General features: G+C 36.2%; 1 protein-coding gene across 1 annotated transcript in view; it reads right to left on the reverse strand.

The window, feature by feature from the left end:
- Positions 1-21194, reverse strand: part of TUT7 (terminal uridylyl transferase 7) — a 32833-nt gene extending 11639 nt beyond the window's left edge. Inside the window, exons 1-18 of the mRNA XM_005426883.2 lie at positions 21140-21194; positions 19252-19778; positions 15038-15213; positions 14389-14505; positions 13433-13610; positions 12856-12944; positions 11875-11926; positions 10155-10224; positions 9177-9303; positions 8340-8459; positions 6249-6380; positions 5321-5501; positions 3821-4968; positions 3545-3695; positions 2827-2913; positions 1830-1930; positions 1261-1318; positions 442-545 (exon numbers count right to left, since the gene is read on the reverse strand). Coding sequence (XP_005426940.1) covers positions 442-545; positions 1261-1318; positions 1830-1930; positions 2827-2913; positions 3545-3695; positions 3821-4968; positions 5321-5501; positions 6249-6380; positions 8340-8459; positions 9177-9303; positions 10155-10224; positions 11875-11926; positions 12856-12944; positions 13433-13610; positions 14389-14505; positions 15038-15213; positions 19252-19747 — 3387 coding nt within the window. The 5' untranslated portion in view covers positions 19748-19778; positions 21140-21194. The remainder of the gene's footprint in view (positions 1-441; positions 546-1260; positions 1319-1829; positions 1931-2826; positions 2914-3544; positions 3696-3820; positions 4969-5320; positions 5502-6248; positions 6381-8339; positions 8460-9176; positions 9304-10154; positions 10225-11874; positions 11927-12855; positions 12945-13432; positions 13611-14388; positions 14506-15037; positions 15214-19251; positions 19779-21139) is intronic.

Raw genomic sequence — 21194 nt, forward strand, 5'->3', positions numbered from 1 at the left:
TTTGTTTTTTTTTTTTTACTTTCTAGTCTGTTTCAGTTCAGGCAAGCTGGGTTCAAAATCACTCTTTCAATTCTAAAGGCTAGGCAAGAGCCATAATGCTAAGAAGAGTCTAAAAAATCTCAAGTTAGTTTATTTTGACTCTCATTTGAGAAAGATTTACAATACCGAAACCACTATGTTTCTTATTATTACTGAAAAACTAATAGATTTTCTCAGGAAGGACAACCCTTAGGAAGGACAACTCTGAAATCACAACTGTGCAGCTGACTCATTCATAGTCAAACAAACAAAACCAAAAAGGTTTCTTTGAAACATAAAACTGCAACAGGTAACTGGAAACAGTTGCTTTTTGAACCTCAACCAAACAATCACTTCAGTCTCAAGAAACAGATTCTCAGTTTTTTGTTACACAACATAAAATAAAAAAGGAGATAACCTTACCAGAGTATTATATAAACTGATGTCTACTTCAAGACCACTTCTGACATGGAAAAATTTGACAATTGGGACTTTAGCAGTTGTTATAGGCAAGACATTTCTTAAACCTAGGAGGAAATGTTTTATTACTGCATGGCTACAATACAGTGCTACACAGTATCACTTAACTTCCAACTGTAGCCAAAAGGTTACAAAATAAAATCTTAGTTGATCCCAAATTTGTATTTCAGTTACATTTTAACACTGATTTCAGAAATTTGTCAAACATGATCAATCTGATAAACATAGTTCATATAAATTTATGTTTAGCCCCCTCAAAAAATAAATAGCAGTCTAAATAAGAGTATAGAATTTCTTTATAGAGAAATAAGCTTAAGACATAAATGATAGTTCATTACAACTCATTGGAGAGACAGCAAAACGAGCACTATAAAATTCATGATTTCTTGTAGAAAAAAACAGGATTCACACTGCAGACTTGTATCAGAACATCTTTTACTATCAACTTTACATACAAGTACATAATTATTAAACTGAAGCCTCAAGTCTTAAATCATTATTTTTATGCGTGTAAGTTATAAGCATACTATCTGTCCAGATCAGATGTGGTCCAATAACACTATAACCTTGAATACCTATATATACAAACAAAAGTAAATCCAAATGTTCACAATATTCAACCTCACTCTTACTAACATTAACTCTTCTATGTTAGTTGTATCTTAATGATTTTCACCCACAGTGCTCCCCCCAGAACACTGTCACTACAGCAAATGAAGTAACAAAACCATAATCACTAATTTTAATTTTCCAGAAAATTACCTGACTGTTTCTTGAGAACTTTTGCTAAATCTTCAATGATTCTGATGCAATCAAGTCCCTAAGACATTAAGAAAAAAAGCTGAAAGGCGTATCTGCTGCAAGTATTTTAGGCAACCTTTTATTATGTGCCCTTAAGCTTAAAGCTGTATAATAAAATGTTTCATGTTATGCAGAATGATGTGAATACAAGAAATTGTTTCAAAATGGCATATGTAAAATCAACAGTTGATAATGTAATAATGGAAACTTTTTAAAAGCTGATATTCGGCATGAAAGAAGAGTGATGTGCTCTTCAATTGCTTCCCATTCCCAGTTGTTCATGCAATCAAGAATTACTTATCTGCACAAATAAAGCTAGAAATGCAGAATCTGGGAGAAAAATGGCTACTTCATTCTTATACTCAACCCTAGGGCAACAGTAGTCACCCCCAAAATAATCTGCCTCAGTGGTACCTTAGTATTTCCTTCTAACATTAAAAGCTTTTATAAAATAATGGATTTGTTATGCTAGATACACAATATAACAAAATTCTGCATTTATTTAACCATAAACCAAAATCTGAACCTACCTCAGCAGTTTCCAGACCATCTATTGTCATACAGATATCAAGATCACTTTGTTTGAAGCCAAAGCCATTTTTTGAGGAGCCAAACAAATCCAGCTTGGTTCCTGTAAGGCATGGGTTGCAATACAGCCATATATCAACAAGAATTATCAAGTTATATATAACACAGAATCTCAAATTGTATGTAGCTGCAAACCACTGCATGTATTCTAATACAGGTGGGAAAACATTGTATTTCTGTAGTACATGAAAACTTTCTGATCAACTTTGCTTATGAGAAAAGAATCTCTACTATTATTGATTCAAATAAGTAGTCTGACAAATCCAGAAACAAGTTAGGTTTTCCAGTAATTAAATCATCAGCATGTTTTGATCATCAGTATGATGATTTGAGGTTCAAGCTGACATCTGACTGAAAAATGTTTTGTACAGAGATTCTCAGGGAAAGGGATATACCTGGCTCCAGCCAAAAAAAAAAATTTTTGTATTTTAAGAGACCATGAACTGAAGTCTAGGTGTTACAGGTAAGAACTCCAGAAAAAAACAAAGGAAAAACAAATCAAATGCCTAGGTTCTGTGAACAGGCCAGATCTTGTGCCTATATTTTAAAATATTCCAAGGCCAGTAAGTTTCAGTAGGAAGTACTAAAATAACCTTGTTACTTCTAAGAGCAGTCACAAAAATAAGTCTGATTAATAAAGTTAAAATAACAAATGTAAAACTATTCCACTTCTGCTTTGATTGTTTCTTCCTTAACTTGCCATTGTTCCTTCCCAATAATGTGTACTATATATGAATAAATGGAAAAAATTCAAATTTAAAAAAGTCTGAAAAGACTTAGAACAAAAATTAATGTAATGAGGCATTCCAATGCTGACCAACAATATGGGTTAAATATTCAAAACTAAAGTGTTTATTATACTGAAATTATATTTTCTTGGAAAACACTCAAGTAAAAACAATCAAAAATATAAATACGAAGATAAAATGACCTAATTACCTGGGAAATCCTGTCTAATGAAGATTTCCAAGCTTTGTCTTATGTGTTCCCGAGCATGATCTTCCACTATATTTGGAGCAAAATCATCTTTAAAAAAAGAAGAAAAAAAAGACAACAATTTAGGCAACACTTTTTATGAAGAGCAAAGATTCAAGTGAAAAATGAAGGAACGAAAGCAAGGATGAAGTAGAAGAGAAATACCTGCTCAAAGAAAAACATTAATTAGACAAATAATGCATTTTGTCTGGTCAGAAATGGCGAGAGAGAAAGGAGGAAAGTTGGGTCACTCTGAAAAGAACAAAAGTGGAGAAATGTTACAAAACTGTATTTTTTCACAATTTTTTCCAGAATACGGAAGTATTTTTTTATGAAAACTACAAGTAAAGGAACAGTCAACATAATTCAAATCAGACAAATACTGAAAAAGCATCAGTCAAAAACTCCACCCAAAATTAGATTCTCAGAAAATGTAATTTTCCTGTATGAGTAATGAACCAGCCAGAAGAAAAATCTGAACATCTTCTAGTTCTCTAGATAAAAACTACTCAGCAGTTCTATAAAGAGCCATTACCATTAAGCCAAATTGTAGAATTGTATCTAAGAGTTGGAGGCAATGTAGGAAATAAACTGTCACCTTATAACACCATTAGTCAGTGGGCATTACGTTTTTTTTTCAGATTATTTTTCTATGGCACAATATTCAAAGGAAAAAACTTACGGTAACACTGGACACAAACTTGATCTAGAATAACTGAAAACTTGGGTGGCAGTGGTGGCAGCGGGTCCAGCTCAATTTTCTTGAAGTCTTCTGGACAATCATTCTTTAAATGACCTTCCCGTTTGCACAAGCTACACACTACTGTAGGAGACTGCATGAACAAAAAGCAAGATTAGTTTTAAAAACTATGGTACTTTAATAAGTTGGAGCAACACTTTCACATAACTTCTAACAGAACACAAGCAATATGTTTATGCTCTGATACAGCTTGCTTACCTTGCCCTTTGTAAATGCTTGTTTACTGAATTCATAAAAAAGTTCAGATTCTAAATACTGTTCTACTGCTGTGGTCTCTTCAGAATGGCTTCCCTTCTCAGTATGATATTCTTGACTCAAATTGTTCCTCAGAGGTCCACCTACACTTTCTTTGAATTGTTTGTTTTCATATTTACTGGGGATGGAAAAATCATCTTCTTCCTCTGACAGTGCATCATCATCTCCAGATCCAGTAAATGTGTTATCTAGTTCACATCCAGCTCTAATGGTAGCACTGCATTCTCTCTGATTTAGAAGAGTTGGTGATTCCTCTTCTTCTTCCTCATCATCTGAGTTAATCATTTGGGATATCTGACTCTGTGCTGAACATAGAAATTTTTGTGGGGATTCATCCAATTCATCAGTACCTTCAGTGCTACTATACTCATCAATGTTGATCTTATCATCTGTTATACCACTGCACTCCAAGCCAAATTCATCACTCTCCGTAAGTGCAGTGTGTTGAAAACCTTCTAAGTCTGAAATCCTACATGTCTCTACTTCATGCTCATTCACCATAACAGGGAGTTCTCCACTGTCACTGTCTTCATCAATTCTCTGCTCAGCAGCCAAAATAGTATGCCATTGTCTTTTTTGTTGTTCATGTTCTTCCTCTTCCTCCTCTTCTTCATCCTCATTTTCACTCTCTGTCTCTTCACAACTAGGTTTAAAATCCTCATTATCTCCAGAAATAACTTCCTCAATTATGCAGTCTGAGTCTTCATGGGTAATTCCCAGATGACTTATATCATCAGCCAATTCTTCTTCTGTGAAACTTTCTGAGCCATCACACAGTTTTGAAGGATCAATTTTATGCTCCCTAGGAATATGTGTATCCTCTGTTATGCTATCTTCTATTATGGCTGTGTTTGTTCTACCAACCAAGTTTTGCAAGTCAGAATCTTCATGCTTTATAGCATCTTTTCCATGGTCCAGCATTTGGGATTTCTCTTCATTTGCATTTGAAGAGGGTATTTTGCTCCATTTTGCACTTTTTTTGTGAGGCAAGGCAAAATACTTGTAAGTTGCTCTCAGACAGTGAAGAACATACACATACACTAGTTGGCTGTTCAAAGTTCTCGCCACATTCCTTTTGACTGAATATGGGTCTAGTAGAAAGAAGAAGTGAGCCAGCAGTGAAAGAGTTAATTTCTTAAAAGAAGAATACACTTACATCCTAACAGAGTCTGAATTGCTAGTAACTCTTAAACATTGTGTAGGGACACAAGGCCTACAAATTGTGCTGAAAACAATCTTTTAGTTCACTTAATTATTTCTGATAATGTTTAAAATAATACTCAATAGAAATATCAAATAGATTTTTAAAAAAATATATTCTACTATAACCAGTCCAATATTAAAAATTTCTAAGTTGTGACACTCAACATTAACAGCCAAGTCAGCACCTTATAAAAATTAAAGTTACAGTTCTTTGAAGTTTGTTGAGAGATATTTATATACCTTCCACAGCAATGCGCTTTTTAGGCCAGTCCTTTAATTCACGAGACACTGGTTCCTTGAGTCGTATGCTAATAACCAAATCAGCCATATTGAACTCCAAAGCATAGAAACGAAGCAGTTCAAGCCACAGCTGACCAACAGGTGCTGAACACTGCTGACCTACATCAAACACTAAGGGAACCTGTCAATTACAGGAGAAAACCTTAAATAATATTTAGTACACAGGTGTTTAACTGTTTTATTGCTACCCTTCCTTTATGTCATCTGCAATCTACTGTGGCAGAATTTATCATTGGTTCTTGACTCCTGCAATTGAATAAAAACTTCAATTAAAAGATTGGAAGATACACTATAAAGCTTCAAAATGGAAGAGTGCATCAATGGTAAAGAGTAGCATCAATTATTAATAAAAATTGCTTCTTTAAGTGTTTATGCCATAATTCATGGATTTCAAAGAGATAAGCATATCTCATGTCACAGGACAGAATGGAATATACAGCCTATTTTTAAGCGAAGTCTAGGCTGAATTTTTAACTCTCACAACATGCAATCACATTGTGATACTGTTTCTTACAAAGCTGTTACAAGAGGAATAATTTGCAAGAACAGCCCAAAGCAAAGACAAAATATTTTTCATATGCTTAATCTAATTCCAAGATAAAACTGCTCCAACTCTGTAAACTATTTCTCCTGGATAGATTAAAATTCAAGGTCTTATCAAAGAGTTTGAAATTATATCTATTTTCCTGCCAGCTACTTAGCACGAAGAGCTGAGAGCACAACAGACCATGAAGCAAGCAGTCATGCAATCTTTTAGTTCAGCTCATGGTTTTGAAACATAAGCACAAAACTGAAATAGAAGGTTGCTCTTTTTTGAGAACAGCAGTGTCTGCTAGCCTACTACAGAAACAAATTTAAAAGTTCAGACCTTGCCCCTTCTAGGGGAAGTTTCTTGTGGCAAATCAGAATCATCAGTGGGGTTATGCTCCCAAACCACAGCATCATTCTTGACTTCTCTCAGATGAAAATTAGTTAATTTGCTTAATGAGAATCCTCCGATCTAGAGGAAACAAAGAAAGAAACATAGAGCTAAACATCATGTGAACTTTAAATTTTAGTCCCCACATTGCAGTAGACCAAAATTTAAAAACAGCTGTTCCACATCTAGAATATGCCCCGACCTTTTTCTCTCTTGTCCCAATACTTCTCTACAAAAAAACTCCCAAGAGCTCAGTGTTCTTGGAAGGGTGTGCTAGTGTCCACACTCAGGAAATACAGACAGTGAGGTGGACTGAAAACTGGATGAATGGCAGATCCCAGAGGGTTGTAATTAGTGGCATGGGGTCTAAACATGGGCTTGTCATTAGGGGTGTCCTACAAGGGTCAATACTGGACTCAGTGTTGTTTAATTTGTTCAGCAGTGACTGAGACAAAGAGACAAAGGCCTCCTCAGCAGGTCATGATGACACAAAGCTAGGAGCAGTGGCCAGTACCCCAGAGTGCAGCCTTGACAGGATGGAGAGATAGGCAGAAAAGAACTGTTTGAAATTCAACCAAAGCAAAAGCAGGGTCCTGCACCTTGGGAGGAATAAGCCCAGGCACCAGCACAGGCTAGCAGCTGATCTGCTGGAAAACAGCTCTGTGGAGAAGGACCTGAAGGTCCATGTGGACAACAAGCTGTCCACGAGACAGCAGTGTGCACTAGTAGCCAAGAATGTTGTCCTGGGGTGCACTGGGAAGAGCATTGCCAGCAGGGTGAGGGAGGTGATCCTGTCCTTCTACTCAGCCCTGGTGAGGCACATCTGGGGTGCTGTGTCCAGTTCTGGGCTCCTTAAGACAAGAGAGACACGGAGCTCCTGAAGTGCGTCCAGCAAAGGGCAACAAAGATAATTAAACGACTGGAGCACCTCACTTATGGGGAAAGGCTGAGGAAACTGGGCTTGTTCAGCCTTGAGAAGAGGCAACTGAGAGAGAACCTCATCAATGTCTGAGGGAAGGAAGGGCGTCAAGAGGACGGATCCAGCTGGTGCTGTACAGGAGGACAAGAGGCAATGAGCAGAAACTGATGCAAGATGTTCCACCTGAGTATGAGGAAGAACTTGTGCCAATGTACTGTGTGGGTGACCAAACATTGGAACAGATTGGCCAGAAAATTCTGTAATTCTATGTCATATAAACATTTCTCTGCACATTAGACAAGCATAAATATGTATCTTATAATTATATGGTCATATACAACAGGACATTTTTCGCATCCAGTTCAAAAAGTGCATGTGCTTTTGAATGAGTCAGGAACGTAGTAGATAAAATTGCTAACTGAAAGGTTCTTGTAACTAGCTGCAGGAAATGGAACATGTGTGCTAAACATAACAAGAGACTGTAAGTATAAAAATGGATGTAATTAATATAATTGAATTGGAATTCAATTATTGGAATTAAATTATTGGAGTTGTATAATGGATGCCAATCCAGAATCCAGAATTGGATTCATTATTGGCATCCATAATACAACTCCTGACATCCAGATACATTTTGGTTTCTAAAGCAAAGAAATACATGCTGTAAACTCCTAATGTGATTCTGATGGTATCAGTGCACCAGTGTGTTCCCCAACTATGGTCTATTTTTTTGAGAATTAGATGGCAAATTCCAAGATGTTGTTTTGGGATGTAGCTATGTGGATTGAGTTCTCAAGAGTCTGGAGGAAAGGCTGAAAAAAATGAGGAAGTAAATTGTTGCAAAAGGCATTATTCAATGCCCACCTCCCCTTATTCACAGAAGGGGCAACAGAGCACTTAATCCAGTGACTAGGATTGTGAAATGCAACCTTACAGCTAGGCATACTAAAGTTAAGTGTAGTCATTGAATGATGATGAATTCACACATGAATTCACATTCTTAAAACCTGCAGAAATGGCTTGCTTATGGCTTGCTTAGAGGATCATAGAGCTGACAGATTAGGTACCACCACAGGCAACTGGTCCTCTCATTTATACTCTTCAGTTATTAATACACATACCCATGAACCCAAATAGACTGGCAGAAAGGGCTCTTTCCTCTGTTGTAGAAAGAAGATAACCATTAAAGCGAACACATAAGGTGACAAACCTCCCTCTTCAGGATGATCAACACAGCATAACTGTAAAAACAAATCATGCAGCCATTAAAGCTTCAAGTGATACTATGGAAAATATTGTTTTAATTACTGTTCAGAAGTCACATTGAATACTACAGAAACTCAGATATCTTTGAGCTCTTACCAGATGCAATTTTTTCTCAAGGCCTGCATATTTACTGCAGTTACAACCATGCTACCATAACATTTTCAGTGTAAGAGCCATAGGACACAGACTGGCAAAACAGACAGCATAGACCACATTTGCAAAAAATGATAGCTCCTTCTGCATAGATACAGTAGTCTTTCAATTTTTACTTGATATTTTAATTGCAGACACATATATTTTAAAAGTTATGTTAATTTCCAAGGTTGTTTTCATCTACAATAGAGACAAACAGCTTTTTCATTTTTTTCATGATGGATTAAGTTTATGAGAAACTAGCAATTCCATCTCATATACATTCCTCTGGCTAGTTTGGTAACAGAGTGGGATACTTACAGTCTGCATTCCACTGAATGAAGCTTAAAACTCCATTTTTGAAATTTAGTGGAACATTATCACGCAAAAATGTACATTTTATAAATTCTATTATTACTGATTTATAAAAACTTACGTCCTTATTTCAACTGTTTTCCAAGGGCTGTTTCAACAATCATTTTCTAAACCATAACTACAGGCATAATATCAAAGTTAATTCAATATTTATTCACAGATAAGGGAGTACAAATGACTCTCACCTTTGCCCAGTACCTGAAGGCAATCACTAAAGGTACGACAGCAGGTTCCAGCTTTCCAAGTGTAGCCAAATGGTTTGTTGTCAGACAAGCATTCTCATTCCCTGCACTCACTTTACAAATAAGGCCACTAAAATCCAAAAAGAAATGAAAGATCTTTAAGGTTTTGTAACATCCATAGATCAGAAAGCACCTCATAGAACAGTGTAGCAGAAGGCTGTAAGGAAAGACTTGATAGCCTCTCAAAGACAGCATCTCTGCATGAAAAGCAGCATGCAATACTAATTAGATTTACAATTAGGTTGAGAATATATGATTATAATTTCCTGTACGAGTGTTTTAAGATACAATTCAAATTTAAGTATTTTTCTAATATTAATTTACTGAATTGAAAAAGTTATAGTATTCATTTCCTTCATGAAACAAAAATGTCTTCCCACACCACACCCACCATCAAACAGTTTCTATGCTGTTTTCACATAACACAAAATATTTTTAAACACTGAACAATCAAGGTAGCACCAAATAACTGGTAATATTTTTATCAGTAGCTGTTTATAGAATGTTTCATGAATCTTAATTGACATTCATCAAATGGGCAAAATAAAATATTTTTCACTTTTCTCAAAATACAAGCGAAGCTAAGCAACTGTTCTTATCCTTACAGAAATCTATAATTTAATACGGTATCTACTCTACCTATAAGAAAGGAAAGTTTCTGCTTAAGCAATAATCCCAAATGGAAGGGTAAGGGTACATGCTGGAAGCCATAATGGTTGAAGGGGTTGGGAAATACACAGCTGAGGACAGAACAACCCTTACCCTCTTATTCTAGGCTAGGAATGACTTGCCCATGAGTGTTAGTTTGTGTTTCAAGATCCATGGAACTGTAATAATTTAGTACAGAAACGTCATTTATCAGGTGGTAATATAATTTACATTGCTATATACTATTAGAACACACAAAGTGACAACTGAGACCTTTGCTTTTCTCTGCACACCACCACTGGTACTCTAGCATGGAAATCTGCATCAACTTCCGTAAAAGATTCTAAATGGGAAAAAGAAAAAGAAGAAGCCACATTAAGCATGATGTTGATAAAAATATGTTGAACTGGATGCAACTAGAGGAGTACAGGTAGAATTTCAGCTTCTAATATAATGACTAATATTGAGAAAAATAAAGTACATACGATAGGAAGAATATGGTCTATACATGAAGGACTGTTAGGAAAATACTGAGAAAAACCAGAACTTTTCAAAATTCATATATACACAGTAGGTAAAATTAAGGAGGTATATTTCGGTTTAAGAGCTGGCTTCAGTAACTGAGGCATGCAGAGAGACCTACAACACCTATGGAACAATATTAGTGTGAAAAAAAAAAGTGTTACATCACTACTATACAGAAAGAAACTTTTTCCCCTGGTTACTTGACAATCTTTTATGTAAATATAGAACAGGCTTGCCTACATGACATCCTTTTGCTATGCTTTTTCTCTTTTTTTCCTTATTCTTTATATCATTCAGCTGTCAGCCCCCCTCGTCCCTTCTCTTAGTGATACTGATTTGATCCAAACTAGACTTATTTTTTGATAACTACGGTTTGACTGGGCCAGGAGGGGAGGAAACTGTCAAACAATTTTAGATACTTTACTCAAAAGTTCTGAAATGACAATATTTTTGTGATGTTACTTAGTCAACTGGACACCTAATTTCACTGAAAATTATCTTGCTTTTGCCACTGCAGTACCTCAAACACCTAACACTCTATTCTTGTATCTTCTCACTCACAAGAGAATACTCTGCACAACATGTTAATGCAAATATTACTTGCTTTTGTGATACAACAGCAATACTAATTTCTTACGAGATCTGGGTCTTCTTCCTCTAATCAAACTTAAAAAAACCCCCATTCTCAAAGACCATAATGGTCCAGATAATAAAATGCACATACAATGATGGTGGGGACGCCACTGCAAAAATCTAGGTCAGTAAACATATGTGTTTTGAACCATACGGTGTGGTTCCCCAACTGCCGCCATAAAGAAAGGCAAGAAAACAATGTTACCTTTTGCAATCTGCATTTAAAAAGAATAGAATTTTCTTCCCCCCACCCAGTATTTCCATTTTTCTTCTTGTCTGCATTTGCTTGAATTGGTTTGAGTTAGTGCAGTTTTTTAAAGGATCTTAAATTTTACTTCCTTGTATTAATGCGCGGAGCTACACTATCTGAAAAAAACCCATGTGCCTGTATGCAGTCATCAAGGCCATTACGTGCACTGACAGACTCGAGCATGTTATTACAGGAAAAGAGACCACAATGTGAAAGTACATTACTGGGTTTCTGTTACATATGTTAAAGAACTTAGGCTGCTTTCTGCACTAGGCACGGCTAATAGAGCAGGCTGAGGAGAGGAGCAGAGTCTATCTCATGTGTATTGACATCTTCACTCATAATGTAGAAGAAAGCCTCCCTAAGAATTTCTCACATCATCAAAAATGAGAGGACTTCAGCCCTTGTAACACTGAATGCCAAACCAAAAGTAGTTCTCCTAATGTATTCTTTTCTGCAGTAATATTCAGGCTCCTATCTTTCTAAAAAAAGAATAGCATGTGATATACCTGTTCAGCAGAAGTGATATTCAACAATACTAAGTAAGAGTTTAATGAAATCGAGAAGGCACCAATTTTTTCTTACCACTGTTCTGGAGACTTTCTTGCACAAGTAAGAGAACATCTGGTTGAGTCATCTGTCAATAAAAGGAATAAAGCTGTTTTTGTATCAACCACCTGTCAAGAAAGTGATTTTCTACAACTCAAATTTAAAACCACCTCTACGTGTACTTCACTCTTATTAGGTTGCATCAAAAGGAAGAGGAGTTCTGCTTGCTTTGAAGGAAATTGTTAATAAAGTTATTTTTACTTCTACCAAAGACTTGGTTATGGTAAGAAAACCCCCACCAACAGAATTATTGCTTCAGTGTGCTTAAATATGACTGCATTCTGACACATTGGACTTACATCATGTTAAAGACTGAACTTATGGCCTTTTAGAATCCTATGCACTTTATGAACATAGATCATTCTCGGTTTCTAAAGGAAATGTTAAATTCTAACAATGTGACTGCCAAATCAACTACAGAAGGAGCAAGTTTAAGTATGGAATCATGTCCTTAATTCCTTTTCAATGTTCAAGCACAAAGATGCATAAAAACAATTTGCATGATAAATTAAGACTTAAATTACTCCACATATAAATAACCATGAGGTTTCATGGGTCAAATATAACCTAGTACTCAAAATGTGCATATGTGAATATATCAATACAAAACCAGGATCAATACTGAAACAAGATCACAGAAGTGTTATTTATTCCAGCTGTTAGAGAATATAAATAATAATCTGTCTCAGAGGACTGCAAGAGTACAGATGTTTTAAGTGTTTTCAGAAGAAGTTTCAACAAAACACAAAGATGTATTACACTGCCTGATGACTACTGTTCTACGAAGAATGTTATTTTAAGACCAGACTGCCTCTGTTTTACCCAAGGGGCTTTTATAAATACTGCTACTACCACACTATAAAATATATTTACAATATAGTCTACATGAAGATGCAAAACACCAAAAAACCACACTCAACACCACTAACACACACTTAATAAAATGGCCTTACTTACATTGGCAGGAAACTGGGTATCTATGTTTAAGTCTGAGGTTTTGAAGCCAAATCTGCTATAGGAGGAGCCATACAATCTTAATGAACACTCTGCAACAAAAAGAATTATACTTCATTTACACTATGCCTAACTATAAGCCTGTAGCTACTTACAGCATTGCTAATAGATCTTAAACCTACACCTGGTTTTGGTAGGCACAGGAAAAGAAAAAAGGTCTTCAACAGCCCAGAACTGTTACTAAATCCTGCCTCCCATGCTGTTGTTGGTAAAGGCTTATCATGAAGGTCAAATCGCTCTCACATCCTTTTTATCTTCACTTTTTACTACAGGCCTGTTTGGGTCATGAACACCACTGTAATTTAATTTTGGAACAGGTTTATATTGCTACATCAAGTTGTTCAACTAACTAGTAACTAAACATGCTGTTTTAGAATTTAGAGAGCCAAGGTTTTTAATTCAGCTTTCATTTCATAAGCTGTTGGGGATTTTTTTGGTTGAGTTATTTTTTTGTTCAGTTTTTGTTGTTATTTTGTTTTTAGTAAGTTGGCATATCTAGCACTTAAACTGCAAATAATACCTGGCAATTTTTGACGCAGCAAGTTTTCCATCATTGTTTTAATGTTAAGCCTTTCTTCTAGATCTTCATTACTTAAGCCAAACTCCTGCACAACATTTTCAATAGCAACACCGATAGCTTGTATCTGGGAAGGCGTTGGAGGAGGAAGCGCAGTCAGCAGCTGTTCTTCTTGCTTTTCCTTTCAAGATAAGACCAATGTTTTAATGAGTTTCATGAGTTGCTTTACATGCTAAAATGAATGCCAACAACTCATCCCATGTAATACCACCCCCACCACAAATTTTCCAGGTAATGTAGATAATTGAAGTAATAAAGAATCTGATACTCCAGGAGGCTTCAGTAACGTTCAGAGATATATATACATGTATTTGGCACATTTTAAAAAAAATCACCAATCTTTCATCACCTATGAAGTGTGAAAAGACAGGAGGTAAAGAGGAAGAACAGAAAACCGGCATAAGACATATTTTTGTCCACTTCAAGCAGAGAAAGTAGAAGATGTTTAAAAAAAAGATAAAATTGATGTCATGCTGGAAGTTATTTTGAAGCTTATGCTCAAAACAAACCTATTTCGTTTACATATAAACAAATCTGTAATACTCCACAGGTGCTTAATTTTTGCAGTACTTCTGCACTATTAAACTGAAATAGTAATTAGTACTGAAATAGTAATTTCTGCCATATTAAACTGAAATATTAATTCTGACATATAGGTTATAACTTCTAATTCTTCCATACCAACCGTATTTGCTTATTCCTACTGCTCATTGCAAAGTCCAGGTACCAGGCTTACTGTTTTCATTAGTATCACTATGCAACAGTTTTTAAAAAGATTGAAACATGGTAAAAACTAAATGTGGAATGGTTTTAAAAGCAGTGCAGTTTCATAATTTTTAATGGAGTAAGGAAGTTTTCATTAAACTACAGTTTATACTTTTTTCTTGCGCTAAACTCACCTTTAAGCTTTTCTTGTGTCTTTTTTCTTTAATATGCTTATGAGCAAAAGCCACTGACTCAATCAGAACATCACACAACTTGCAGGTATATTTTGCTGATGGGTAGCTTCGAGGTTGCTAAAATAAAGATAGTAAAAAAACACCCTTAAAATATATATAAAAGTATTATTTCCACTTCATTCAGTACTCTTGCTAAGTTCAGTGGATTAACTCTGAAATGTACACTCACTTACTTGAGCTTTCTTCACTTCTTATTTGCCATCAAAAAGTTTGCACATCAAATATAATGTCAGAAGAATGGTATCATGTCAATCACACCCAACAACTTATCTTTTACAGGAGAAAACACCCAATGCCCATGGGAGAATATATTAATTGAAGAAACAACTAGTCCAGCATTTTAATTAAGATCTGATGTCATTCCAAGAACTAAAGGAGTAGCCATTTTTTTGAGCTTGAACTGTTATCAATGTTTTAGCAAAAATACCCAAAAGAAAAACCCTCTTCCTTCTACCATTCATTAACAGCAATATCATTACTTAAATTCTGTTACTAAAGCTACAACCACAGATATTGCTCAAAGTCTAGAATATATTTATATGCAGAAAAAATAGGAGAGGTTTATCTGTACAAGTAAAGACAGCAGCACCTTCTTCAGTCTATAAATGTAGTCTCGTTTCAAGCGTTCTTCAGCTTGCTGCAGTCCCAGAAGTTCTTTTGCTGACAGCACAGATTCATCTATGACTGGATCTTCCACTTCATCATGATCACACTCATCTTTTCTACTTCTTCTCAGTCTTCTTGGTTTTCTAAGGTTCTTCATTTCTTATAAAGAATTATGAGAGCAAACACGTCAAATAACTGCAGACTGCCACACAGCATTTAAGTTTTTTTTTCCTTAATTAACATTCTACTTACTTGAGAGTCAAAGAAAGCACAATTCACCTACCTGGTTTGGTTTCACAATTTGTCCTGTGCAAGTTGGATAATGATAAGTGTATATTAGTATCACAATCTATAGTACCTTTGTCCCAAACTACAAATAAATCAATTAATTTGTTCCACTGAAGAAAATTACCTTATTTAGATAGCTCTGTTAAAACTGGTAAAAAAAAATAGAACTAAATGCAATAGATATACCTGTATGTCATCACACTGAAAATATAGAATATGTCCAAAGATTTTGGGATGCCTGGCTAGGCTTTGGCAGACAAATAAGCTAGATTACAAGTATGATAGAATTAAAAAGTGTAATCCAATCTGAGTGATTTATAAGACCTAGCAGCACTCTGATATGACACTGTTGTGGTTTAGCTCATATATGACAATTTATTAACAAAGAATTATTACCAGTGATAATGTAATTTGCCTTTCAGCTAAAGCAGTACATGGATCAGTACCACCTTCAGAATATTACAAAAACAAGCGGAAAAAAGTAAGCACCACTGCTGGCTACAGAGACTAAAGAATGGACTCGCTAAGTATGTGCACATTGCTTTAATAAAGATGTAAAACTGTCATCATCATCATCATAACGCTTAAAAAGCTTGTTGTGTTTACAGCAAAAGCTCTGGAACAAATTAAGCTAAATACCACTTCTACTTTTAAGCAAATTTTATCATCATTTTAAAGCAGAAGTTGCTATTGGCCCAAAGCCAACACCTGTAAAAATCATCTCAGGAATAAATATACACGTCAGATTTTCATACCTTGCCTTTCTCTTGTACAGCTATACAGGATGTCCCAATGCCTGGGATTTCTAAAGTTCCCTTCTTCTAAGAAAGTTCATGCAACTTCCTTAGACTCCCAAACTTTTATCATAGCATGAGGGTTTAATTTGTAGTAATTAAAAAAGGAAAAAAAAACAAAAACAAAAACAAAAACAAACAAAAAAAAACAGATAAACTCCTCTTCCAAATACCTTTAAAAAATTTCTTTCTCATGACCACAATTTTTGTCTCTAATGATTGGCAAAAGGGTAGTAATAGAGTTGTGTGTTTGTGACCAGGTATTTGATTCAGTTCACTATGCAGCATGCATGTATTAGTGGTGTAAACAGTATCAGGGCAAAGACAGTAATATGATTTCTTTCAGCAGCAGCATAAGTTTAAGCTGCAATAAAGAGAATTTAGGCCTAAGAGGCTGTAGAAGCAGTACTCCAAAGGAATCTCCAGGGAGCAGAAACAGAAGTCAGAGCTTCTGAACCTTCCCCACATCCTACATTTTTGCATCGACATTTCTGCTCAAATTCCTAAGATGTGCCACATCTGTTTCACTACATTTTTTAACTAATCAGTGTGGACAGAACCTGGAGATATATCAATGTTTTCACAGAAAAGCCTGTGACAATTACCTACTTATCAATTATTTCAGTAGCCAACAAGTAACTTGAAAAAAATTTACAAACTAAATAAATACTTCTAATATTTGGTAGGTACAACACTGACAATCTAATTACAGGTTAATGATTAAATAAAGTACCAAAGACCAGTGTCTCAGAGATTTAGTAAACTTCCTTATGAGCTACAATAAAAAAAGACATGAAGGCAATGAAAAGGACAACTGCACAAAATATTTCAAGTAAATGCTAGAAGAAACATTTTTAGTAATTTTGCTACTTGACACAGAACTTCTGAAGAGACCTCAAGAGGTGAGCTATGCTATGCCTGTGCTTCACAGCAGGATGAAACGAACTCTGTCAAATCTGAGCAATGCTCAGCTAACCTGTTCTTAAAGGCCTTCAAGCACCTTTTCCATGAGCTGTCCAGACAACTTCTCCAGAACCTCCCTAGCTTTACCTTTAGAAACATGACCTTTATTCCCCATCTGAATCTTTCTTGCTCAATTTTAGGCCCATTGCTTTGTGTCCCATCTACTGGAAAGAAACAATATAGTTTACTACATCAGCTTTTAACAGCTTCCTACACAGAAGATTGTTACTATGCCTCCCTACCCTCTTCATTTTGCAGAAATATTGGGCATTCTTTACAGTTTGAATAGCTTGTTTCCTACATATCTTGACAACCTTCTTGCTTTTCTTTGCACAGCTTCCATTTTATTCATACAAGTGGGGTGCCAAAACTGATGGAGGATACTCAGAAAACGGGGTACTTCAGACTGTGAGCCTTTTTTCATGCCTCACAAACCCCATGATAACGACTACATTATCATCTTCTGATTCACTACCATGTCAGATCCTTCTCCAAAAAAAATATGACTTTATGGTAAGTTTCCCTCCTTTATTTGCACAGCTGATACTCCTCCTTAAACAATCGCATTTACATATCCTTTGTATTTCATGCTATATGTAGGTCATTTCTCCAACTGTGCAAAGTTATTTTAATTGACCTTCCTGCTTTCCTGCATTCCATTCCTACCAGCTCCACAGCATATTCAATTTTTAGAGCACACAATTAATAGGTCTGCTTTCTTCATTCATCATTACAGTAGTATAACAAACATTGAATGGAATAGAATCCTCACTCACTAGATGTTCATTCACTACTTTCTTTAACTGACAATATCCTTAGTACTTTCTGAGTATAGTTACCTAATTAGCTCTGCAAGTCTCTTACATTAATTTAATCCAGACAATTTTCCACTAGTTTACTTACAGAACTGTCACATAAGAGTATCCAAAGTAGTACAGTACTAGTACAATCAATACCTACCAACTACCTTTCCCATGTCCACAGGCGATTGATGCCTATTTTAAATAAATAAATTAGGGCTCGGCATACCTTTAGTAACAAATGTATACTTACTGCTTCTTATCTTTGTTACCTTTCAAATGCTCACAGTATATTATTTGTTCCAAAACTGACCCCCAAGACTCAAACTGCGCACTAATTATTTTAGTTCCTCTTTTAAGAGACACTTGCCCATTGCTGTAATCAGTAGCTCACTTCTCTTAAGTTCTCAAGTATAATTGCCAGTGGTTCCAAAAATCTATTTCAGTGAGTTCCTGAAGTTTCACAGAAAAAAGTTCATTACATCCAGTAAAAGAAGAAACTAAAGAAAACTTTAACTGAAGAAAAAACTTGTGAAAACATCCGGCACAGGAAAGGACATTTAATTGCTGGACTTCCTAGTGTCACCCAGCAAGAGCTCTTCTTCTCAGCAGAGGGTCTGATTACTATTGTCTTTGGCTCCCACTCTTAAATAAAATAAGACAGGTTTCTTGTCAACTGGCATTCCATGCTAGCAGCATCACACACAAGTTATATTCTCTATATTCTTTTAAGCTTCCTTTTTCTGCTTTACTTGCATTCAATGAAAATGCTATTGTATCAATCACTTCACCCTCCCTTAGGCTGTCTATCCTGACATTTCAATGCTTTGGGTTTGTACTCTCAGCATTAGTACCAACTGCTCACAGGGAAGTTAAATATATATGACAGAACTAGACTCATGTTATTGCTGTACTGAGCTCTCACAATACTGACACAGCGTTGCTTTCTATCTTTATTAAGACACATTGTTAAACACCTCACTGGTAGCTCCAAAAATCTGACCCTGTTATCAGCTTAACTGAAAAATCTCTCACTAGCCTTGACAGATCCATCAAATTGTATGGGAAAAACAACAAACAGGGATACTACACAGCTGCTGCAACCTACTTACTCCTATCACTCACAGGCTAAACTATAAAGACAACACAATCTATAAAACAAGTTCTGTATTATTTGCTGTAACAATTTGTCTGAAGTGCTAGAAGTACAGAGCAGACAATAGTTTGCGATACATGACAGAACAAAACCACTTTTTTGCTTTAATAGTGAATCTTGAGATTTTACTTTTCAGTAACACATGTAGTAAGCTATTTTACTGGATAGCTATGCAAAAACAAAGAAACGTGATTACCAGAACTTCCTTTCTGCATGTCTGGTACATCTTTTCTCATTAAATCTTCCTGAAGTTGTCGTCTTACATTTCTGTTTCCAGAACCTTCAACCTCGTGAAAAGAGTCCTTTCTCGTCCTGCCATGCCCAGGAATCCAGGCAACAGAACGGTACTCTCTCCAGGTGTCAGAAGTATCATGGTGATCATCAGATCCCCACTTCTTCTTGTGGTCTCTTTGGATATCATTTAACTTTGACCCTTGACAGTAAGCTGTGTTTTTAAGTGAATTTGGGCTACTCAAAACACTTCGGGGCCCTTGCCTGGGACTGCTTCCATAATGACCTGGAGTTCCCTTTTTCTTTTGCAGGCTGGTATCTATTTTATTGCTACAGCCACTTCCATATTCATCCACGACCTGGTAGTCTATCTGTAAGGGACTTTCTTTTAATCCTTCTGGATGCAAAATTTCCAGTTCCTTATTTTGTTTGGCAAAGCAAGGTTTTGCAGCATCTCCCATGGTTATTGCTGTTCAATTCAGTGATTTCCACCTAGAAATCAAAAAGTTAGAAGCTGTATTTTAAAATCAATCAAGGAATGAACACTGGGTATTAACTGCTATGGAAATCTCAACAATCAAAGCCCTGGCTTAAACCAAGTCAAGAAAAGGCAGTCCAAAACTCAGCTAGGTCTCTTCTCTTAGTATGTCTGAACACCTGTGGGTGGCTTATAAAATGCAGAGGTGGCCTACGGCTTTTCCAGGCCCTAAGGTCTCTAGGACAGATAGAAAATTTTAAGAGTCTACATCAGTCTCAGCCCAGCACAGGAAAGTTTTGGAAGAATGGCTAAAGGAGGCAAAAAAGGAGGGAAGGATGGCCCCAAGGCCATTCTACATATCAGAATATTCCTCTTTGCCTACAGTAGACACTGTTCACCTTATTAAGAATGAAAATCATGATCATCAGAGGATAGAGAGACGCACAAGCTAAGCTGCAATCTAGCTATTAGGCAAGTATGATACAGTGACTTAGAAACAATGTGCTCTTCTGCACATTTTAGCCAGACCATCACTCAGTGTTAAGCACTCCTATTTCATATTATTTTAGCATTGTCTAAAACATCTAGACCACTGAATTGCTTGCACATCTATCCTCCTTTCTTTGGTTACCTTCATTTTCTTAATGCAAAACACTCCCACAGATCTCTAACTCCAACGCTGTCAATAAACCATGTGGACTGTGAAAGGGGAACTACAGGAAGAGACTATGTAAAACACGTTAAGGGGCAGTGGTCTCCTCAACACTGAATATTTTACGATTTAAACATAGACACATACAATCAAACAAAAAAGATTTTCTCTTTCAAAATACACATAGATGCTCAAGGATGCAGACAAAACTGTAAAGAGATGTAAAGAGCATTTTCAAGCACCCAAACATCACAAAATGCCCTTCTGTTGCCATTAATGTGGGAGTAGGGTAGCTGATTTTTCACATCTTAATTTTTTTTTTCAGTTCTGCAGGCCACAAAGGCACTCAGAGAATCTCAGTGTCTGCATTTTACAGGTCTGAGGCTTTTAGTGTTTATGCCCCTCTTCAAATGAAGATAGTTTTATGGTCCCACACAAGCAACAAAACAAACAGGATTCCTGTCCTAAAAACCAGTATTTTACCCAGTTATGTACATCTCTGGAAAAGCAGTTGCTCCAGCTGAGAACGGAAAAAAAAGTTTCAAACGCACGAAGCGCACTTGCTTCCCATTTTAGGCAAGAAACGCTGTCAAACCCGAATTTCAGAGTGACCTAAACTCAGCCTGTTTTAGAGTCATCCCCAGAAGCAACGCCCACACCCTGCCGCCAGGCTGGATGGCGACACCTCCCTGCACGGGAAGGAAACAGAAAAGTCAAAGTTACGTTCGCCTCCGGCTCCCGACCACGACTGGAGTTGCGAGCCTGGTGTGGGCAGGGG

This window comes from Geospiza fortis, unplaced genomic scaffold (assembly GCF_000277835.1).
Source record: "Geospiza fortis unplaced genomic scaffold, GeoFor_1.0 scaffold325, whole genome shotgun sequence".
Taxonomy (NCBI): domain Eukaryota; kingdom Metazoa; phylum Chordata; class Aves; order Passeriformes; family Thraupidae; genus Geospiza; species Geospiza fortis.